Consider the following 23,404-nt stretch of genomic DNA (forward strand, 5'->3'; position numbering starts at 1 on the left):
TTTTTGCGACCCGATTCGACTGCTCTTCAAAATGATAGCTAACAAGTAGTTTGGCAATTTCCACATCGCATTTTTTTTTTTTAATTAAACAAAAGCGCAAACGTTTATAATTAAAAAATTGTCGTTTTATTGTCGTTTGCTTAACTTTATCAGCGGCTCTCGATTTCAGTTTTTTTTTCGCTCTGCTGTTACACTGGAGATTACACCTGGCAAATTGAAGGAGGTGGTATCAAAGGCGGCACGCAATAGACTATGTGTGTGTGCGTTTGTGTGTATATGTGTAGTAGTAGTAGACAAAGATATTATTGTTGTTGTTGTTGGAGTTATCTGCAAGCAGCTTGTTAGGCAAATCTTTGCCTGGCAGCAACACAAACACAGATACAAATACAATTGCGCAAGTATCTGTAGCTTCTTTACACACATATACATATATCTTCTCTTCTTGTTATTTTTTGTCGCGCGCTGATTAAACTTGCATTATGGCATATACAAAGCGCGCCGTTAAACTCAAATACAACAACAAATAACAAGGGGACGTCTTTAATAAGAAATAAAAACAAAAAAGTTAATTAAATTGTAGCCAACCACACGCCCCCCGCCTCCGTCCCCGTCCCCGTCCGCTGTCTCTTTGCCCAGGCAAAACTCTGGGGCACACGCAACTTCTTCATCATCTGCGGCATTGCCCTTAATCCCATGGCGTGATTAAAGTAGTCCAAAGTGCCCGGGCTCAACATTGTCTCCCACTCTCGCACTCTCTAGCTCTTTCTCCCTCTCCCTTTCTCTCTCTCAAATAGACAGTATTTGCTTTAGCCCCCGCACCAAGTTTTTTTTTTTTTTTGTCGCTGCTGCCTTTTGAAGTGCGGCGCAGCAGTAGTCATAGGAACAGCTACTTCAATTGTCTTCCGTCTGCCCCAACTTCTGGTCGGGCCATTCATTAGCTAAATATTAACATATTTGCCTAGGCGGCACATAACTCAGGCCACAATTTAGAGCAACGCCCCGCCCACTGTAAACTCTTTTTTTTGTAGCTGCCGCCTACACTTGACGCCCGAAATCCAACCCGAAAATCTCCTAAACAAAAAAAACCCAACCCCAATCCGGAACATTCTTTTGCCCTGGTCTGTAAATTATGTCGCATTTTACTGCCATTTTCTTTTGGTCTGTGTCCAGTTTTTCACGCCATTTTCTTTTGTGGCTGTGGCACGACATAAATCAGTCGAGCCTGAAACTTTTTGCTGCCAGGCTCATCAACTTTTACGCTCATTACATAATTAAGTTGTCTCGTTTTAATATTTTCTAATTAAAAAATTTATTAACATTTTGCTCGACTTGAGCAGGAAGTGCAAAAAGGGTATATTGGCTTAATAAATAGAAGTTTGTTATTCAACTTAGTATTTGTTTCAATTGGGAACCAGGGCCGTAAAAACAAATACAAAAGCTGAATATACTGGTTCGATTTATTTTATAAATCCTTCTTGTATCGATATATCGTGCAATTTAAAAATCGATTGATTTTTTTTAAATCGGTTGCCTTAAGATTTGAAAGAGAAATACTGTTAAAACTATTAAAGTAAAATACTGTTCAGCTCTTAACAGCAGGCTGTTATGAAATTCTAAAGCAACGCCTTCAAGGGCTAAAAAATCGCTAACTATGGCAAATTAGAAATTCTTAAACTTTCATTAATTTTTACTGAACGTGTATTATGCAGTCGGTTCAGCTCCAGTGCTTTGCTCATGACTGCGCCGCTGCTTAAGCTTAACCAAAATAAAGTTCTGATAACTTATCTAATTTCTTTGCATATTTTCTCATCTCATTACAGCTGCGCTTAAATTTTTTACAAAGGAAGCTAACAAAAACAAAGCAAAGGAAAAATAAAACAACGGAATGGAAAAAATGGTAAGCTTAAAGACCTCAATCTATATATATGTATATGTATAAGAAAGATATTATAAAAGAGAGCAGCTTAAATGGGGATAAACGAAAAGTAACTTAAACCAATTCAGGCCTTAACAATTGCTTCAGCTTCAGCTGCTGCAACAGCTTTCCAATTCCTTAGCTCATAATCTGTTTGTCGTGTGGAAAAGCATCTTACTTCGAGTTGGTATTACATTTTTTTTTTGTTTTTTTTTGTTCCTCCAGTTCCGTGTCATAGACACGAAAAGCTTGACCTTAGTTGGGAGCAGCAGCTGTTGGCTACTTCATAGCGCTTAGTTTGCCACGGAATGGGGCATGAGTGCAGTTGAGCGCCTGACCCTGTGCAATTGACCATGCCGCATCGCCTCCATCATCATCATCATCATCTTCCGTCGCCGTCGTCGTCGTCATCGTCATCGTCAGATACTTTTCAACGCCAATTTTGCACTTCAAAATGCTGGCATCCTGACTGTGGCTTCAACTGTTGTGGCTGTGGCTGTGTCTGTGGCAGTGGCTGTGGCCGTGGCTCTGACTCTTGTTGCCGTGGGCGATGCATCTACAGACGCGACTTGTTGCCCCATTGTTGGTTACCCTTTTCGCAACAGCCTCAGCAGCAGCATTGGCTCGTCTCGTCTCGTCTCGTCTCGAGTCGTCGTAGTCGCAGTCTGGGCTTTTCAGTCTTCGTGCATATCTCTTGCCACTTTAACGTTAACGAGCTGTTGACTTCTTTCTGCTCGCCGACAGCTGAGTGTGTCTCTCAGCCTCTCCCTCTCTCTGTCTCTTTCTCTTGTCCACACTCTTCGCTCTTCTTGGCATCTTCATCATTTAGCCAGGCTGCTTTAGTGGCAAAATATCCTTTAGCTTTGCTTAAACTTTTTATGCAGCTACCTATGTCGCTCTCACTCTCTCTCTCTCTCTCTCTCTCTCTCTTTGGATCTCCCCCTCTCCCTCTCTCTCTCTCTCTCGCTGTTCTTTCAGCCTAGTTAGCATGGCTGCCTCTGCTTAACTTGTTTCTTGTTGCATGTTGCTGCTGTCGGCTTGTCTTGTCTGGCCATCTGGCTCAAGTTTTGTGGCTTATTCGCTATCCGAATATCTTTGGTTTTTGTTTTTGTAATTAAGCCTGAAAATATTTCCATAAATGCTTTTCAATTTTTCTAGTTGTTGTTGTGAATTGTTTTTCGTGTTTACTTGAAAATGCACAGCAAATTAATTAAATATGCCAAACATGCCACGATTTCTTAATTTCTCAACAGTTTATGTAGCTAAAATTCTCAGCATGTGGCAGCGGCACTTATTTTTCTTTTTGTTTTTCATTTTTCTTTTTATTTTGGATTTTTAAGTTTACTGTTAATTGAATTATAATTGTGAGCTCGCCTGCCCCCGTCGCTGATTGATCACGAAGCATGTCGAGCAGTCAATCAAATGTACAACAAAACAAAATATAGATTTCCATAATATTTCGACGATATTTGTTTATGCAGCCGAAAGGCGCGGCATTTAATTACAAATGCCACTGAGGTAGGCAAGCCAAAAACAAAATTGGGGAGTGGAGCATGCGCTCGAGAGCTCAGAATTGATATATTGAATAGGGAACAAATAAAAATATACGACTAGCAAATACCCTGAACAGCAAACAGAATGAGAATTTAATCAATCATTTAATATCCTGAAGCTGTGCTTAAAATACCAAACATAAATACCGTTGCTAATCGATAGTAAAAGAACGGAAGCAGTTATCGAAGTCTGCATACGATAGATATTTCACAATTCACGACTCTAAATCTGCTGGTCCATCAACTCAGTTCCACTCCTTCTTCTATCTCCCATACACTTGCTCAAAATTCATTCTACCCACAATTGAAATTTTCAGTAGAAAAACGCCTCTTTATTTCATTCTCGCTTATAAAGTATTTCACTCTTTAGCTTTTTATGGCTCACAATTCTTTTGAGAACTCACATAAAAACATATTTTAGCTTTGGGCTAGTCGCATTATACTAATCATTAATTAGTTGTACATGTGCGTTGAATTTTTTGGGGAACGAATGTTTCCCATGAGCTGAGGGCTTTTCATTACAGCACTTAATGTTGTCTCATATGACATCTGGTGCGTCCATTACCTGATATTAATTGACATGCTGCAGGAGGCCGTAAAAACCAAGTTGGAGTCATATACAAAAGTGTTCACAATTTGGCCAAAATAAAAAAGGAAAAGCGAGTGACTCATAAAAGCTGGCCATAAAAACTTTGCCTAGTCTAGAGAAACATCTAGATATCTAGATTTATATAGATATATACCCTAGCTATTTGCTGTATTGAAACAATTCAATTGGCGTCAATGTAAACAAAAGTTGGTAGCAGACGAAGAATAAGAATGAGAAGAGGTAGAAGAAGAAGAAGGGGCAGAAATTGTGAAGCGTTTCAGGCACGCACCAGCAAATAGCCTAAAGACTAAACACCATGAGCCACCCAACCACCCGTCGAGTCGCCTCGTATTGAGTGCGTGCATCAACATCCCATATACAACATTTAACATTCAACATTCGGCGTACAACATTGAAGATTGAAGATTGAGAATCGAGCATTGAGAACATCCCTGGGTGCTGTTTCCGCTCAGCGATTTGCCTGATTGCTTTGGCTGTTGAAATGCGCGCTTGAAAAAATAAACCAAGAAGACGGAACAACAACAACAACAACAACAGCAACAACTACAGCAGACATACTCATGGAGAAACGCATAAATTATTTGCAGCAGGGTGAGCGGACAAATTAAGGTGACCATATGTGGCCGTAGGGCAGAAGCACCCAACCGGGTGCCCTCTCTCGCTCTCTCCCTCCCTCCCACACCCACTCTCACTCTCACTCCCACACGGGCCAAGTGAAGCAAGAAAAACAGTACATAAAATCAACAAACAGCAAATGAGATGCTGAGATGCGAGAAAAAAAACAACAGCAACAGCTACAACAACAACAACAACAGCAACAACATTTGAAATATGCCCTGGAATGAAATTCTTGTGCATTTGCCTTGTATGTTTCAAATAAACTTCGAAATGCATAAATAGTTTACAACAATAACAACAGGCAGGCAGGCGGGCAAGCAACAGCTACAACAACAACAACAACAACGCCAATAGCAACTAAAATAACAACAACAGGAACAAGTGCGTTGATTGCAGGCAGCCCGCACTTTCTATAAGGCATACGAAGAATGCAGCAGGAAGAAGAGAAGCGTGGGCTGCTGCTGCTGCTGCATCTATTTTAAAGAGCTCGCGGCGTCTGTCCATTGCCTGGCTGTGCTGCCTGTACACGGGCGTAGAGTTCATTGCATTTGCCAGGGAGAGATCGCCGCCACGACCCGTCCCCTACCCCCACCCTCCCAGTTGGCTGCTCATTTAACGCATCGATGGAAACATGTCTGGGCATTTTGGCAATGGGCACAGCAAAAATACTAGCAAATGAAGAAATTGTAAAAATGCAAGCAAAAGCGATATATTTAATATCGATAAGCAGCAAAAATATCGAGAGCACGCACCTGGTGCTAAATTTGAATGCCATTTTGAGTAATTAGGCAAGATTAGGCACAAATGTTGACAGTATTTTGCAGCACTAAAAAATATTTGAATTTCACACGAGTTATTGAAGCTAAAAGGATAAAGAGGAAAGTAAAAAATACGCTAAATATGCCTAAATGAAATTTCATGATTATTTATTTGGTTACTTGAATTTGAAAAACTTACAATGTATGAAGAAACTAATGCTTTCAGTTGGAAATCAATTAGCATATTTTTAAACATGTCTGGCATGGCATCAAAAAAAAAAAAAAAAAAAAAGAAAACACAGCTGCTATCTGCATTCTGCGAGTTTACAATGTACTCGAAGTAATTCCATAGATGGGGAAAAAAATAACAAAACAATTCCAGCTGCAGCTCTTGTCGCGGCAGGAGTTTTGTCTACTCAAGAACCTGTGCATAATTTTTTTGATTGACTAGCGCCCTGGCAGGCGAGCAGAGACTGGAGTCAGCGTCTGTGCCTGGTTGACAACAACAAAATACACATCTACATAACATACATATGTATGTATGTATGTATGCTGTATATGTAAAAACATATAAAAATAGCAGCAGGTCTGAAGGTAGAACTCGAAAAATGAAGTTTCCACAGAGGCCCATTAGCATTTCTGCCACATATGGCAGGCAAATGGAGGAACCCACAAACCAGAGCCAACACCAATCTCTGAACCAGGCAGACACAACCAAACCAAACAATGCAGGCGAACTGCTACAAAGAGTAAGAAAGAGAGAGAGAGAGAGAGAGATGGAGAGAGCGACAACGGACGTACTACGTTTTTTTATACGACTTTTTCGTAGGCGTAACATGTGTGGCATAAACAAAGCCCAAAAAGCAGATATAAGATACTCAGCAGCTAACAGATACAAGATACAAGATACACTAGCCGATACACATACATATATATGTATATGCCTGTGTGCGTGTGTGTTTATACAGGAAGGCGTGAATGCGTTGATAGCAACAGTGACTAGTCTATTGCACTTCTCCTACTTCTGCTACTTTTTATGGCCAGGGCATGCAATAAAATTATTTACGATGCCATAGCGCCAAATATGTCAGAAACGATTCTAACGGACAGCGCACAGAACACCCCTATCTCCACTCCCAAAAAAAACTGCTATACTCTGTAAATTGGCCAAAAAAAAAAAAAAAAAGGAGAATGAAAAGAAATCCAGTAAAAAGCTTAAAATTTACGAGTACTTTTATATTATTTCTATATCTGAAAATTCCTTATTTAAATTAAAGGCATAAATATTGTGGAAATAACAACTGCATATATATTGCGTGCGAGGGTGGTGTGAACAATTTATGAGCAGCTACAAGTAGATCCCTAGATAAGGTAATAGAAACGAATGCTTATCGGTGAATATATATTATTTCATAGATTGTGAATTCACAAACTGCCCTCGTATAACAATAATAAATTATGATTATATATAAACAACAAAATTTCTTGTATTATAATATATTTACACAAAATCCAGCTATCGATATTTGATCTTCGATTAACAAAGTTGAAATTTTCAGAATTTACCAAACAAAACAAAACACTTATGATAACACAAAAAAGAAGAAGAATTGAGCAGTCGCCTTAATGTAGAGCTACAAAACACTTATCAAAACAATTCACGGCTAGCTTTGACCCGTGTCCGGCTGTCCGGGTCTTTAAACTGTTGCCGTATTGAAAAAGCTGACAGCTCCACGATATGAAAGCAAAGCAATCGAGTCAGCGACATTTGTGATATTTGAGCGTACAAAGTTCAGGCTGTCAGAGAATCAATATTCGTATTCGAGTTCGAATTTCGGATTCACTCGAGACTCGATACTCGAGAGGCGAGCGGCGAGCGGCGAGCGACGATAGGCGAGACTCGTCCACTTTCCCAAATAGAAAATGCTTTTTGGGCGGCTTTTTCACTTTGATTTCGTTGCGGGAAACCGTCGAGCGATAAGCGAGCGATTTATTTATGATTTCGTACGATTTGTGGTGGCTGCTGCTGCTGCTGCTGCTGCTTTCATAAATTTAAATTTTGTTGCTGGTGTGGCCCTTGTTTCAATTAAGCAATTGTTATAAATTGTTTCGATTTCAGTGTTGGTGCCACTTGATATTGGATTGATATATGAATGTGCCTTATCGATAAGATAGCCAAGAACCAGTTAAATGCAATATATATACATATATATTATACTATATATACATACATACATATATGTGTATATAGATTAGTTGTGGGCATGCATGCAAATTATTGTTATGAACAATTTGGGCATTAGCCACAGCGCCATAAATTAGAAGCGAGATGCCTCATTGAAATTCCTCGCTGGCCTAGAAGACGCCGACGCCGACGCCGACGCCGCCTGATGCGACGCAGTTCCAACTTATGAGGCTGAGCAGATGTATATGTATATATATTTGATTTGATTTTTATTTTTCTGGTAATTTGTTATGCATTTTGGATTAGCTAAAGTTTATAACTCAGCCGGGGTGTTAAATTATGCACATTTATTTATTTTTCGTTGTGGTCTTTAGCTGATTATAAATATATATAAATCGGTTGTATATAGCTCTTCTAAATAGCTGACTGAAAATTTACGCAACTAATTGATTTTGATATTTATTTAAGAGTTTTGGTTTTGGGTTTTCTTTTTTTGCCTCCGCCTGCTTCTTCTTTGCAAGCAACAACAACAACAGCAAAAACAACAGGAATGCCATTAAAAGCCATTAACTGTAAACTTAAACGCATGCCAGAGACAGTCCAGCCAGGGGCGTGCAGCAGAAGGCGACGCATAAGGGGGGCTGGGGGGGAGGTAGGCAGCCGCCGCGTGTTTATCGCTCGGCGGGTCGGGTCGCACGCATGCCAACAAAATAAACCACGCTAGCAAAGCCATTAAATACAAGAATATAATACAAAGCAGGCTCTCCCTCCGTTCCTCGGCAGCGAAATGAGAAAAGCAGGCAAACACAACGCAACAAACAGCGAGACAAACATATAGAAGAAAAAAATCAATGCCAGAAAGCCACCCACCCAGAAGAAGTGAAGCAGATTTGTAGCTACAGGGCGTATGCGTAATGTAACAGAGCCAGCCAACCAGCCATGTGTGTGTGTGCGTGTGTGTGTGTGTGTGCGTGCGTCTATATTTTTACAGAATAGCGGCGACAAATTTATGGCATTGAAATACAAACCAGACATTGAGACGTCGACAAGGAATTTCACCAAAGAAATTCGCCAAAAACAAAATAAATAGAAATCTAGCCAAAGTCAAAGTAAATAAAGCAACGAGCGAAACAAAATAAAATAAACTATTAAAAAGCTGAATTTATGAGGCAGAAGCTGAGAATAAACAAAATTGCATTTGCGAATGCATGAAAATACAATAGAGCTTCATGCTGCGGCAACATGTTGAGGCTAACGAGCCTAGCAACATTGTTGCGCGGCTCTGTTGTGCATAAAAATAGCCATAAATTAAGTAGAACACACAAACAATTAATAGCTAAAACCAACAAGAGCAATACAAAAAAAAAAAAAACAGATTAATTGTGGTACAGGCAAAATTCCGTAAGATGAACAAAAAAATATTAATTGGCAAATGGAGCAGGCTTGAGGTTGGCTTCCGTTAGACTTCAAATCGAGACTTTACTGTGCTGGTATTTCTAGTAAAGGCTAAAAACAAGCAATTAAGCGCTGCAAAGTAGCTGCAGGAGCCAAAGTTTACGCACAACACACACATTGAGCGAGGGAGCGGGAAAGGGAGCGAAAGAGAAAGAGAGAGAGAGAGAGAGCTAAACACACACACATGTGAGAACACCTTAACTCCCCCACTCTTGGCAGACCATTAATTATCCATGTCAGCGACATTTTGTCACATAGACAACAATGGGAGAGCGAGTGAGAGAGAGAGAGAGGGAGACAGATAGAGGAAGAGTGAGATATGTGGAACAGCGTCCATGATGATGACGATGGCGACAACATCCTAGCAACATATAAATACACACAAACACACACACACACACGCATACATACATACAGATGCACATACACATAGATATGTATGTATTTCACTTAATTTCCACACAGACATTAATTAATACGTGTGCATAGCACAACCGAATGAGAAGTTGGGCGAAATAGGAAGTTGTAGCTGTTGTTCGACAACAAAATGGCACTAAAAATGCTGTTGCTGAGCTATGGGGCGTGGGGGGCGAGGGACAGGAGGCACAGGCGACATACAGGGTACAACATGAGCCATACATAGTCAGCTCGTAACATGCATCATTCATGTGGTCGTTAGTTTGATGCATTCAAATGTCCATAAAAATTGTGTTTATTGAGCGAAAGACACACAGCGAGCGGGATAAGAAGTGAGAGAGAGGGAGAGAGAGGGAGATAGGTATATGTAGAAAAACAACAGGGTATTAAAACAAGTTGCGCTCTGTGTCAATGTCAGGCATAAACAGATTCTATGCTGCGTACGTTTAATTGCCACAGCCAACCCGTTCTAACTCGCTCCCCTCTCTCTCCCTCTTTCTCTCTCTCTGTAATTCCGAATCCCACATCTAATGGCAATATAAACATTTACGATCCCAATATGCGTTTCGGCCACCAAACAAATTAGTCATAAAACGCAGTCGATTATTAAATGCCATAAATGTAAATCATCGTCATCGAGCCGCGCTCTTAAAATGGCAATAAACATTTTCGTTTTATTAATAAAAATATAATAAAAATAATATATAAAAAATGAAGACCATAAAATACCTAATGTCAAAAAAAAAAAAAAAAACAAATTGTTTGTCATCAAATTTGTTTCGTTTTTTGTTTAATAATAATATAATCAAATAAATTTGGACATTTACTGAAATTAGAAGAAATGTGCCATAAATTGCGGTGCTTTGCCATAAAAATGGCAAATGCTGTGCAAGGATGTGCCCGACTAGCAGATACTCTGCAGAACTGCCTATAGCATCCATTCTTATATCTGCCAAAGCGATTCGCTCTTCTAGAAATTATTATTTATTGATGAAATTCCATAAATTTCTCTGCTTTTTCTTGAAAATGCAAGTATGAATCTTTTCATTATGAGTGCCTGACTAAGAAATACCCTACATCATACGAAGAGCTGCTACTCCTGTCATACTAGGCCTACTTTTTCTTCTCCTTCTTCATCTTCATCTTTTCTACTTCTTGCTCTTCTTCCCCACAACCTTCCCCAGTCCTCTTCTGGCACTTCCCTACAATTTGCGGCAAGTTAATTTCTTGTTGTTGCTCTGAATGTTATCACAGATTTTCCGGCAACTGAGTTGTATGACAAAAGGCAATTCGTTTTTAATTGTTTTTTTTTTTTTTATACACATCCAGTGTCAAGTCGTCGTTCCGCCCTTCACAAACGAAAAAGGGTTAAAAAGCAAGTCCAACTGTCAAAATAAAATGCTGGCTCATCCAGCAAAATTTCCATATGAAAAATAAATCTGCCAAGAGCCAAGAGACACAGTGAGACAGAAGCAGAAGGGAAGGGCAGTGTGGAGTTGTGTGTGTGACAAAGAGAGAGCGAGACAGAATGAGAAAGAGAGAGAGAGAGAGAGAGAGAGAGAGAGAGAGAGAGGGCGCACACCCACATGTAATGCCTTTTTAGCGACACTTGACACTCTTTTGTGTGTTTAGTCAGGCCGCGTGCGTCGCACATCCCCGCACCTAAGAGTCACCCTAGTGGGCCAGTGCTGCCCTCTCCCTCACCCTCTCACTCCCTGCCCGTTGCAGCTGCATTCGTTGCGTTATTAGCAAAATTTTGCTGCTGCCTTTTGCCAAGACAACAAAACGAGCCAAAGGCAGCAGCAGCAAAGGAAATCGGAAATTTAATTTTATTTTCATGTTGCTTTTTTTTGTCGTTGCTGTTGCTGTTGCTGTTGCTATTGCTTGTCCCGTTGCGTCGTCCTGCCCAACCGAAACAAGGAACTCTCAACGCCTGTCACTTTGTCCTTTTTTCTGCGGTGTCATTTAGCTTCCCCCGCCAAAAAAAAAAAAAAAAAAACAGTTTGTGCAAAAAATTTAATAATAGAAAACACTCTCGGAAAGTGGAACGACAGCAGCAGCTGAAATCAACCCCTCGGCAGCTCCGTAAGGGTAACAACAAAGGAAGAAGGGGAAGAGGCAGCAGAGGCAAAAACAAGAATTTGTGTCGCATTGTTATTTATGTTGCCTTTTGGCGAAGAGACATTGCAAATCGCTCCAAGTTCCATGCTCAACATTATCCGCTACAAATATAATTTATGCATTCGCCTCATTATATAATTCATCACAACAAAAAGCCGCAAATGCGATCCCTAGAGACAAATATCGTAATCAGCAAAGCCAAAGCTCAATGGAGTTAAAAGGGAGCAACACACTCTAAAGGCAAAGTAATGTAAAAAGAGTGAGAGAGGGAGGGAGGAGACAGCAGAGCGCCTGTTCGAGAGAGTAGGCGAAATCCTTCTGTCCACTTAATTAAAATTTAATTGTAGAAATACAGGCGAAAAAAACAACAACAACAATTAGAATAGAAACTTTGAGGCAAAGAGCATTTAATGATAGCCAGCATTGCACTCGCCGTCCGCCAGTGGGCGCTACACAAATACATTCACACACACACACACACACACCAACTCGCACGCACACAGATTGAATTTGTATGCAGCGCACAAAGCAACAAGAGCAGCGCACAAAAATACAAAAACATCAAAGCGCAAAAGGGCTGGCAGAGAGCTCTCCAAACTCGAAACGAAAATCCGCTAGGCGCTGCCGCTACCGCTGCCTCTGCCTCTGCCTCTGTTGCTGCCTCTGTCAGCTTTGCGCTGCTCTCTAAGTCAAAAGTAGCAAATAGTTGTGTATCCTGGCGCCCTCTGGCGGCAGCGGCAGCGGCAGCAGCAACAAAAATTGCGCATTTAAATGTCAATGATTTTAATGGGCGGACGCGGACACGTAAAAATCTTGAGCCAGTTTTGTTTATTACGTTGACGTTTTACAAAAACCACGCACACACACACACACACATACAAAGGAGCAGAACTACTCAAACCATCCAGCCATCCGGGCAACTCCCCACAGGACACGTTGCGGGACACACAGCTGTGGCTCAGTTGCTGCTGTGTTTGTTTCTGCTGCGTTTGTAAGGTCATGGAACTTGTCTGCATTGACTTTGTGGCTGCACCGACAGGGGGCGCCAGTGTGCAGGGGCAGGGGGCGCTCGCTTGACTGGCGGGTAAAGTTTTTCATTTCTCATTTGCGCGCAGGGCGGGCGTATGCAAGAGAGAGCGAGCGAGCGAGCGAGTGAGAGAGCGAGTGAGAGAGGAAGAGACGGAGCGGCGCAGAGACGGACCTCGTCAACTGGCAGTCGACAAACTGTTTTCATTTTGCGCCGCTACGCGCTTTTTGATGCCGCCGCCAACAAGTCAAAACAGTTGCTCCCAACCCCTCCCCCGTCGCCCTACCTGTACTATTGTATACTCCCCCGCCCACATCTGATGCAGCTACACTTTTATTCCTTTGGCTGTGAGTTTTTCAATTGATTTTCGCGGTTTTGCCTGTGCAGCAGCAACAGCAGCAGCAGCAGCAGCCAAGGCCAACTTCAGGTATATATTTTCTTTTCTTTTTTTTTTTTTTTTTTTTTTTTTGTACCTGTACTGTTGCACCTGTGCTCTATGAAGCTATGATGCTCCTGTTGCTGCCTCTGCCTCTGCTGCTGCTGCTGCTGCTTCAACGCTTCTTTGTGCGCAGCGATCCATAGAAAAGTTTAAGTGCTCTGTGGCTTGCAAGCTTTTTTCCGTTTCATTCCGTTCCATCGTTCCCTCACTCACAAGTCTATTTTTTGATGGCGTATGAAGGCCTTCTCACAAACCTTTTTGATTGATTGCCTCGATTGGTGCAGACGATAAGTTATCGATTAACGCGTGTCTATGAATAGAGTTTGACCAAACTGAAAGTTAACTGTAGTTAACTGTTTATCGTGCACTTCTATAAGAATTTCTTCTATTGTAGAAAGAGTTGAATTGTTTGATTTAATTCCATGCTAAGGTCAGTTAAATATCTATCGATTTTACTCGCTTGCTTTTTACATCATTACTGATGGTTTTCTGATTACATTAAACACTAGAAAAAAAAAGTGTTATTTAATAATTATAGTTTATTTTAGGCACTGCTACCTATATTTTTACCTTACAATGAGATTGAACTGATCGATAATATATGAAAAATTTTACCATATGACTAAGAATGCTCGATCATGAATCGATTATGCCACGTTTCAATACATAATTGATCGATAATTATGTGTGAGTTTAAATATTTTATTTGCTTGCGTTTCGCAACACTGTTATCGCCTTTGCACATGCAATGGGTGTCAACTGTACTTTGCATTTAAAGCAAACATCACTTGCTACCTGTTCGTATGTCTCACAGTCCGTCCGTCCGTTCGTTCGTCCGTCTGTTGTCTCCTGTTTGTTTGTTACTTGCTGTTGTCGCTGACTGCGCCTGCGCCTTGTTTGTTTAATTAAAACAGTCAAGTTGTAGTTGTCGCTTGTCGCTTGTCTGCCGGCCTGGTTGGCTGCTTGGCTACCAACTTTGGTCACAGCTTCCGCCAACGTCTGCACGGCTGCTGATGATGATAATGATGATGATGATGATGATGATGATGGCGATGCTGTTGCCCGTTGCCCGTTGGCCGTTGGCTCTGGCCTGCTTACTGCATTGAAGCGCAGCCATTCACCAATTTCCAAGCGCTTTGGCACGCACGCACGCACGCATATCAGCCGGCGATCTACACTGGCGATCTCTCCGGCCCGATCTCTCTACCCCCTCTCTCCCTTTCTCGCACAAGTTTTGCAGTCAAGTCTTGGGTAAACATGAGTGTGGCTCTAGAGCTTGTGCAAACATTGTTGAGACTTGTTGGCAGCGTGATTTTGTATAAATTCTAGAGTCGACTCCTGCTGCTGCCGCTGCTGCTGCTGCTGCTGTTGTGCTGCATGATTTGCAAAATGAATGCAATACGGGGCGAGCAGAAGTCGCTTGGAAGTCTTTGGGGCTTAGTTTAGCCGTTTGCTGGCAATAATTTGTTACTTGTAACGAGCAGCGACTCGCTCGCTCGCTTGTTAACAATTAAATAAACAATATGAGTCGCATTTTCAGTCCGACAAAAACAACAAATCACTAAATAAACATGGCCCGAAACGGACGACGGCCGGACGGACGGACGGACGGACGAACGTGTGGCGATCGGGGCCAAAACAAACAGAAATATATTCAGCTACCACTTTCCATGGACCTCAACTGGACGACTCGAGTCGGACGAGCACTTGAGACATTTTTTTCTGTTTTTGTTTTTCTACTGTTCTCTCTGTCTCTCTCTCACTGCCTCCCTCTCTCTCACTCTCTCTCTCTTTCTCTATTAAAAGCAATATTTATGCATTTTCTCTTTGGGCTGCGAATGAGGCACGTTTGCTATTATTTCCAGGCCATTTCCCATGAACACACACACATGGTCAGAGCAGAGCAGAGCCAGGGCGTCTATGGGATGCGAGTGGAGTGCGCGTACTTATTAGTTTGGCTTTTTAGGCTCGTAAGCAATCAGAGGGCGACAGCCATGGAACCAATCCAAATATCTGAGTGTGCTGTGCACACATACATATGTACATACATATGCATGCCACTTGATACTGTAGCAACAACAACAACCAGTCCATAATAAGGGCATGTTGTTCTTTTTAGGCCATCCCAAACAAATGTTTTCATACCTTGCCTAGGCGGGCTATATAAGCGCGTGGATCTGAACGTGTTTTTCCTTTTACCCATGCTGCACTGCGTTTGTCATTAGACGCGTCGTCCATTTTGGTCACGTATTTAAAAAGGGGGCAAGTACATGCACACATACATATGTATGTATATGGCTTGCCGTCTATACAAGTCAATAGCTGTCCGTCTATTGCATTGAAATGCTATGCAAGCCAGTCTCAATAATTATTATTGCACATCCCCAGAAGTAATTGACTATTGGCAACATCGTTATGCAACACTGGCAATGTTAGTATTGCATACATAACACAAAATCTTTTATCGTATATCGCATATTGCATTACGATGCTTAGCAGTGCATGTATCGATAATTGCAGCACATCTCTAGATGCAATTGGCCATGGAGAAGAACGTTTAGCAACACTGGCAAAGCTGATGTCGTATATATCGTATGTTATTAAAATTCAATGCAATTTCAGTCAATAAGAATATCTGATATTTAAAATAATATTGGAATATCCTATATCGTATCTTGAAATGTATTACATCGTATATCGCTAAATGGAATTAGAAGAAGAATTCAATAAGAATTTTTGCTCTCTGATATACTTTAGATCGTATATTGCAATATCGTGTATCGTAGGTCTCATTAAAATGCTATGCTATATGACTCTCTTTAATTGTAGCTCATCTACAAGCAACCCGCTATTCATTGTTTAATCTTTATGTATTTAACCTCAATATCGTATTTCGTTTATCGTAATAAAATTCCGTGCTATGCAAATGTCAATAAATGTTGCACATCCCTAGCTGATGAATGTTATGCAACACCGACAATGCTGCAATTGTTAGTCGAGCCTTCCTTCGCCCACATCACTTTATCGTATTACAACATTTTGGGGCAACAACAGCAACAGCAACAATAACAACAACAGCAACAGCTGATGATGCTGTTGATGTACAACACTTGGCATTTTCCCATTTTGGCAGCATTATTTACTTAATTATTTTGAAGTGCTTGGCAAACAGATTTACACGAAAAATGTTTCAGGCAGTGACTACCACAACCCGACCCCCCCCCTCTCCTCCTCTCCCTCACCACCAGCATCGTCTGTGCAACCGAAAAGCACTTGAGCTACGCAACTGACAGGGAGTTTCTCGCTATATTGAAGGGAGTTGTGTGGGATAGGGAGAGGTGGGGGGCTTTCGACATGCAGCACAAATGTTATTAATTAAAATGTCATTCATTTATAAAATAAAACAAAAGGCAACAGGACCTTCCGCATAGTGCTATTCGCAGCTGCCGTTGACAGCTTTTGCTGTGCTGCTGCTGCTGCTGCTCCTCCTGCTGCTGTGCTCCTGCTGCTGTTTAAAGCGGAAACTTTGCTGTTTCGGGCCGAGCAGCGACCACACGCAGCTGCTGCAGGAGCTGCCCGCAAAAGCCACAAATATGTATGTCATTTGACACTTGCTACTTGTAAATGGAATCTCTCTCTGGCTCTGAAGCTAAAGCAGAAGCTGAACTGCTGACTGAAGCAGCTGCTTAAACGCCCTTCACTTTTTGGCTGCCAGTTGACGCCACGCCCAGCTTGTTCGGCTGTCAGTTCAGCTCAGGCACACACGCAGCATCTTTTGTTTGACCACAGAATCGACATCGACATCGACATCGACAGTGACATCGATATCCATAGCCAGAGCCATAACCATAACCATAACCATATCCATATCCAGAGCTGACACAGTTTACAACATTGTCTCACGTCAGGTGGCAACGCTGGTCACGCAACGCTGCCCCCTTCAAGCTCTCTCTGCGTGTGTGTGTGTGTTTGGGTGTGTGTGTGTGTGTGTCAAGTGAGCAATTGTCTTGAATTAATTTCTGCTTCATCACACACGCACACACACACATGCACACGCATCGTGTGGCCAGCAACCCTTTACCCCCGGCATTTTCACACCCTTTTTTTGCGCTCCAACTGGTCAGCGCTGAGCAAACACTTTGATCAAGCACATCAGCAGCTTCCAGCTGAGGCTGACGACCAGCAGACGCCGTCAAATTTAATAAAAATCACTGATTTTGATTGATGCGCCTCTTGGTCAGCAGTAAAACTCTCCAGCCCAACCAGCTAGCCCCTACCCCCTGCACGCCCAGCATTGTCCAATTCCCAGTTCCATAGCGTCAGCGTCAGCGTCAGCAAATATTGGCGGAAGGGTTGACATGTGACATTTGGCTGTCGCCCAAGTGTCGCTCCAATTGAAACAAATGAAGCGCACGCAGAGAACAGGAAAGAGCAGTTGCTGCAACTTGTCGACGCCTCGGCGGCGGCATTTACAGCTCTGCTGGAAAACTAGATTCCAGTCGAGGTTCAGTTAAATGCAGACGGCGCTTAGGTCTAGAGCTGCACTCTTATTCGATTCCTTACTAACTCCTTCTCTCTCTCTTTCTCTCTTTCTCTCCTTACAGCTAGGCCACGCCGTTTGTCAAGCGTTGACAATTTGACGCTCTGCACGGAGAATCATCCTTGATAGCACAAAGAACAAAAGCAACAACTCGGCTAGCTCGCAGCGCTTGAGCAAGGATTAAGCGAGCTGGTGTGAGCGAGAGAGTGCGAGAGAGCGCACAATAGTAGACAGAGCCAAGTACTCTGAGATAGACACAAGCTGAGAGCTACAAGCACAAGCATGCAACACATTATGAATCTGGCAACGCTGCTGCTGGTGGCAGCCGGCCTGCTGCTCGTCCAGGCGGACAGCTCGCAACACATGACGAACAATGGAGGAGGCGGACACATGGGCATGGGCGGCATGGGTGGCATGGGCGGCATGGGCTCACACTCCATGGACGTGAGTCCAGCGCCGGGCTACGGCGTGCCGGCCATACCCAAGGATCCGAATTCGCGCTGCGAACAGATCACGATACCCATGTGCCGGGGCATCGGCTACAATATGACGGCGTTTCCCAATGATATGAATCACGAGACCCAGGACGAGGCGGGCCTGGAGGTGCATCAATTCTGGCCGCTGGTGGAGATCAAGTGCTCGCCGGACCTCAAGTTCTTCCTGTGCAGCATGTACACGCCCATCTGCCTGGAGGAGTACCACAAGCCGTTGCCTGTCTGCCGCAGCGTCTGCGAGCGTGCGCGCTCCGGCTGTGCGCCCATCATGCAGCAGTACAGCTTCGAGTGGCCCGAGCGGATGGCCTGCGAGAATCTGCCGCTGCATGGCGATCCCGACAATCTGTGCATGGAGCAGCCATCCTATACGGAGCCGGGCAGCGGCTCGGGCGGCAGCGGTGGTTCGGGCTCGGGCGGCTCGGGCTCCGGTTCGGGTGGCAAGCGCAAGCAGGGCGGCAGCAGCGGCTCGGGCGGATCGTCGACGACGTCCAACAAGTGCAAGGGCAAGAATTCAAAAAACTGCCAAAATCCCCTAGGAGAAAAGGCAAACGGAAAGGAGTGCACATGCTCGTGCCGTTCGCCGCTGATCGTCCTGGGGAAGGAGCAGCTCATGCAGCAGTCGCCCATGATGCACCATCACTGGTACATGAACCTAACTGTGCAAAGGATCGCCGGCGTACCAAACTGCGCCATTCCATGCAAGGGTCCGTTCTTCACCAACGACGAAAAGGACTTCGCCGGCCTGTGGATCGCCCTGTGGTCGGGTCTATGCTTCTGCAGCACCCTCATGACCCTAACCACATTCATCATCGACACCGAAAGGTTTAAGTACCCCGAACGTCCCATTGTCTTCCTCTCCGCCTGCTACTTCATGGTCGCCGTCGGCTATCTCTCGCGCAACTTCCTCCAGAACGAGGAGATCGCCTGCGACGGGCGACTGCTGCGCGAGAGCTCGACGGGACCGCACTCCTGCACCCTGGTCTTTCTGCTCACCTACTTCTTTGGCATGGCCTCGTCCATCTGGTGGGTCATCCTGAGCTTCACCTGGTTCCTGGCCGCTGGCCTGAAGTGGGGCAACGAGGCGATAACGAAGCACTCGCAGTACTTCCATCTGGCGGCCTGGCTCATACCCACGGTCCAGTCTGTGGCCGTGCTCCTGCTCTCGGCCGTCGATGGGGATCCCATTCTGGGCATTTGCTACGTGGGCAACCTGAATCCGGACCATCTGAAGACATTCGTACTGGCACCGCTGTTCGTGTATCTCGTCATTGGCACCACCTTCCTCATGGCTGGCTTCGTGTCGCTCTTCCGGATTCGCTCGGTGATCAAGCAGCAGGGCGGCGTTGGCGCTGGCGTCAAGGCTGATAAGCTGGAGAAGCTAATGATCCGCATCGGCATCTTCTCGGTGCTGTACACCGTGCCGGCGACGATTGTCATCGGCTGCTACCTGTACGAGGCGGCCTACTTCGAGGACTGGATCAAGGCTCTGGCCTGCCCCTGCGCCCAGGTTAAGGGGCCCGGCAAGAAGCCCCTCTACTCTGTGCTCATGCTCAAGTATTTCATGGCTCTGGCGGTGGGCATCACCTCGGGCGTGTGGATCTGGTCGGGCAAGACACTTGAGAGCTGGCGTCGCTTCTGGCGTCGCCTGTTCGGGGCACCGGATCGCACTGGCGCCAACCAGGCACTGATCAAGCAACGGCCACCCATTCCCCATCCGTATGCGGGCTCCGGCATGGGCATGCCCGTTGGCTCGGCGGCCGGCTCGCTGCTGGCCACGCCCTATACACAGGCCGGCGGCGCCTCGGTGGCCTCCACCAGCCACCATCACTTGCACCACCACGTTCTCAAGCAGCCAGCGGCCAGCCATGTATGACATGGAGAGTCGGGAGGAGCTTCAACCATGGGTGGCGGCAGCGTGCTGGGAGGTCACGGCACACTGATGAGCACGGCGGGCATGAGCAATAGTACGGTTGGCGGCGGCGGTATGTCTGGCATGGGAGCTCCTCCTGGCAGCTTGTTACAAGGCGGTGGCGCCAATGGCGGCGCCCCTGGCACTGTCTACGGCAATGTCAATGGTGGCGGTGGTGTGGGTGGTGTTGGTGGTGTTGGCGGTGTTATGGGCGGCGGTCAGAGTACAGCGCCCGGCTCGGTCATCGATTCACGAGCCGTCTCTGTGGTGGTCACACTGCCCGGCGGACCCGGCTCTCAGCATCCGGGGCAGGCATTGAGCGACTACGGTCCCATATAGTTAATGGTACGCCCGGACACCGCGCACTGGGTCTCAACGAGCAGCTTTAGTCAGCTGTAAGAGTGCAGTTAATTCCCTCTCTCCAAACAACAAATCTCTCTCTTCACTCTTTTCACTCTATCTCTCTGTCTCTGTCTCTGTCTCTCACACCTGTCACTTTCTCGGAGGTTTATTAAGCGATTGCCATATTAATTTTTTGTAGCTGTAGTTTGTTTAGAGAAAGGCGCAAAACAGATTTTAAGCGATTTGCCCAAGATTCTAGTCCGTAAACCTTATAAACACACATACGAGTATATCAGCAGGCGACAAGGGCAAGCAAAGAGAGGCAGCGAGCACAGAGAGAGAGTGGTGAACGCTCTCTAGCTAATAGTAGTTGAGCGAGATGGGAACGAGCGAGCGAACCAGGCGCGCATTTTGTTGTTCTGAAGCGGCTTTACCTTTTGGTTCTTTCCATTCAATTCTTCAACAAAATAGACTGAGAAATCGATAAACGAAATTGCATTAAACAAACAGAAATCAAGAGAAGGAAACAAAACAAATACAAAGAGAGCAAAAGCGTTTGCCAACACTGCCAAGTCAGAGCCACGAGCCATATTTCGAAATTACAAGTAACTTTTAATCAAACTACCTAAACTATTAACCTTAACCTAATACATAGAGTCACATTTAATACATATATATATTACGAAGAGACACACACAGACACACACACACACACATACACATTTCGAATTCGCTAAGTGCGTTATGTTTTAGGGTTGTCGCTGCATCCATTGCACATTGCAGAGAGTGAGCGAGCGAGCGAGCGCACAGTGTTGCAAAACCATTTGTAAATTATTTAAAAACCTAACTTAAGAGCCAGCATTATCCAGCACTAATTTCTTGTAAATATTTTTCAAATTGCGCTTAGTTTGTAAACGACTTTTTTTGTAACTTATCCTAAATACTAAAAGCTAAAAACTAAATAATAGTAATTTGCATTTTAGCGCTGCATTTAAGCTCAACAAAACAAAACAGAAAAGAAAAGTGAAAAACTGAATTTAATTTTTACACAGAAAATTTAATAGAAACAAATAAAATAAACTGCATTTAAAGAGCAAAGGAAAATTGTATAAAGTAAAACATTGAGATAAGAGTATTAAATAAATGTAATTTTCGTTTGTAAACGAAATCCAAAAACAAAACAAAAATATTTTTCATGCATTAAAAATCTATTGTATTTTTATTTAATATATTTAATATAAATATACGAACAACAATTACAACTGTTGTTGTTGGCATTTCGAAACCAATTTCACATACGAAACAAAACGTAAAAATTATCTATAATTAAATATATATATTATATTATAATATAGCAACTCTATGTGTAATGTTATAGCAACTATAACTATTTCTATAAAATCATCAATAATTAAAAAATACAAAAAAAAACAAGAAAAAATAAAAATAAAAAACACTGTAATAAAAATTACTTTAAAAAAATTATACTTTTGAGTTTTTATTTTTTTGGAATTTTATTTTCATTTTTCTGTAAGTAGATTTTTTATTTTCTGTTTCAGCTTGCATTTTTTTTTTTCAAATTGAACTTTTGTTGATATTTAGCGTTCATAAGAAAAACCCTCTACACTTATACGTATCATAAAAACAAAGCTCTCCAAGTTAAGCGAACCAAAAAAAAAAAAAAAAAAAAAAAAAAAAAAAAAAAAAAACAAATAAGAAAACAAGTAAATATTAATTAGCAAAAATTTCTCTAAATGACGTACAATGTTTAATATACTTACACATATACATATATTGAAAACAAAACAATAACAAAACAAACAAAAAATACGCGTACTATTCGATGTTGTTAATAAGCTTAATAAACCAAAAAATTTAATATATAAATATATTATATATTACAAAATATTAATAGTAGATTTTAGTTTGGAATGTGGAAAATATTTGAGAGGAAATCTTAGAATTTCGGCATTTGAAAAATTTAGTTTTGAGCGTAAATAGTTAACGCTTTTATCATAATAAATTATACTATATATATACACACAAATATATATATATATATATTAAAGGCTAAACAAGTGTAACGAATATACGTAAATGAAATGTAAAAAAAAAGGAAAAATTTAAAGAAAATGAATACGAATACGAAAACAGATTAAAATTAAAATTAATCCATTTTTACGTTGATTTTTTGTGATTGAAAATTCATTTTCTAAATTGATGAACAAAAATTGATTGCAATTTGCGCATGTATACGATTTTTTAATTTTAACAAGAAATTTAAAATTTAAAATAAACAAAACGAGCAAAAAACCATAATATTACATAAATGGATTTGGGTTCAGATCGATAGATGATATAGCGAGCGTGATTGAGGGGATTAGTTACACACAGAAACCAGTAACCAGAAACCAGTAACTTGACGTCAAGTGTAGTTGTGAATTGTATTTTGTGAAATGTAATTTAAAAATAAAGAAAAAGAAAAGAAAATCATAAATAAAAAAAAAAAAAGATAAATTATATATACAATGCATATTTATATATAGTATATTAAAATGAAAACGCAATGAAAGGCATTTAATACTTTAAACAATGCAAATAATGCAGATATTATTTTATTTACAAGCAACAAAATAATAAAACATTTTTAAATCAAAATGCTGTTTGAAAGTCATAAAACAAAAAATACGATTTTGATGCACGTCTAAAAAATCTCACTAAAAAAAAACACTCAAAACAGAGAAGAGAAAAAAGAAATACCAAACAATAGACGCAAAATAATATTAAAAACATTTGTAATTGACAAAAAAAAAAGGAAAACATTTAAAATAAAATCTAACATAAAACAAATAAGAAATTTATATTCCGGGTGCCTAGCTTGGTGATATCCTCCGTCTTTACAAATGCGCAAACAAATTAAAACTTAATAAAAGAAACACTTAGCATCAGCGAGATTAGTATTGCGCGGGCGATTTCAACTGTCTGCGTATCACAGGCTTTTACTCGATAACAAAAAAAGGA

At 42.2% G+C, this 23,404-nt stretch overlaps 2 protein-coding genes across 2 annotated transcripts; both read left to right on the top strand.

Moving 5' to 3' along the window:
• Positions 1-1,856: 1,856 nt before the first annotated feature.
• LOC6582691 (frizzled-2) lies at positions 1,857-20,005 on the top strand. The gene is made up of 2 exons (XM_032730979.2): positions 1,857-1,897; positions 17,703-20,005. Exon 2 carries the CDS (start codon positions 17,921-17,923, stop codon positions 20,003-20,005), a length of 2,085 nt encoding a protein of 694 aa, XP_032586870.2. The 5' UTR covers positions 1,857-1,897; positions 17,703-17,920.
• Positions 20,006-20,032: 27 nt separating this feature from the next.
• On the top strand, positions 20,033-21,071 carry LOC122757627 (glycine-rich protein 23-like). Its single transcript, XM_044010370.1, has one exon. The coding sequence runs from the start codon at positions 20,033-20,035 to the stop codon at positions 20,378-20,380; it is 348 nt and encodes a 115-aa protein (XP_043866305.1). The 3' UTR covers positions 20,381-21,071.
• The last annotated feature ends 2,333 nt before the right edge of the window (positions 21,072-23,404 follow it).

Source organism: Drosophila mojavensis, unplaced genomic scaffold, assembly GCF_018153725.1.
Source record: "Drosophila mojavensis isolate 15081-1352.22 unplaced genomic scaffold, ASM1815372v1 contig_74, whole genome shotgun sequence".
NCBI classification, from domain to species: domain Eukaryota; kingdom Metazoa; phylum Arthropoda; class Insecta; order Diptera; family Drosophilidae; genus Drosophila; species Drosophila mojavensis.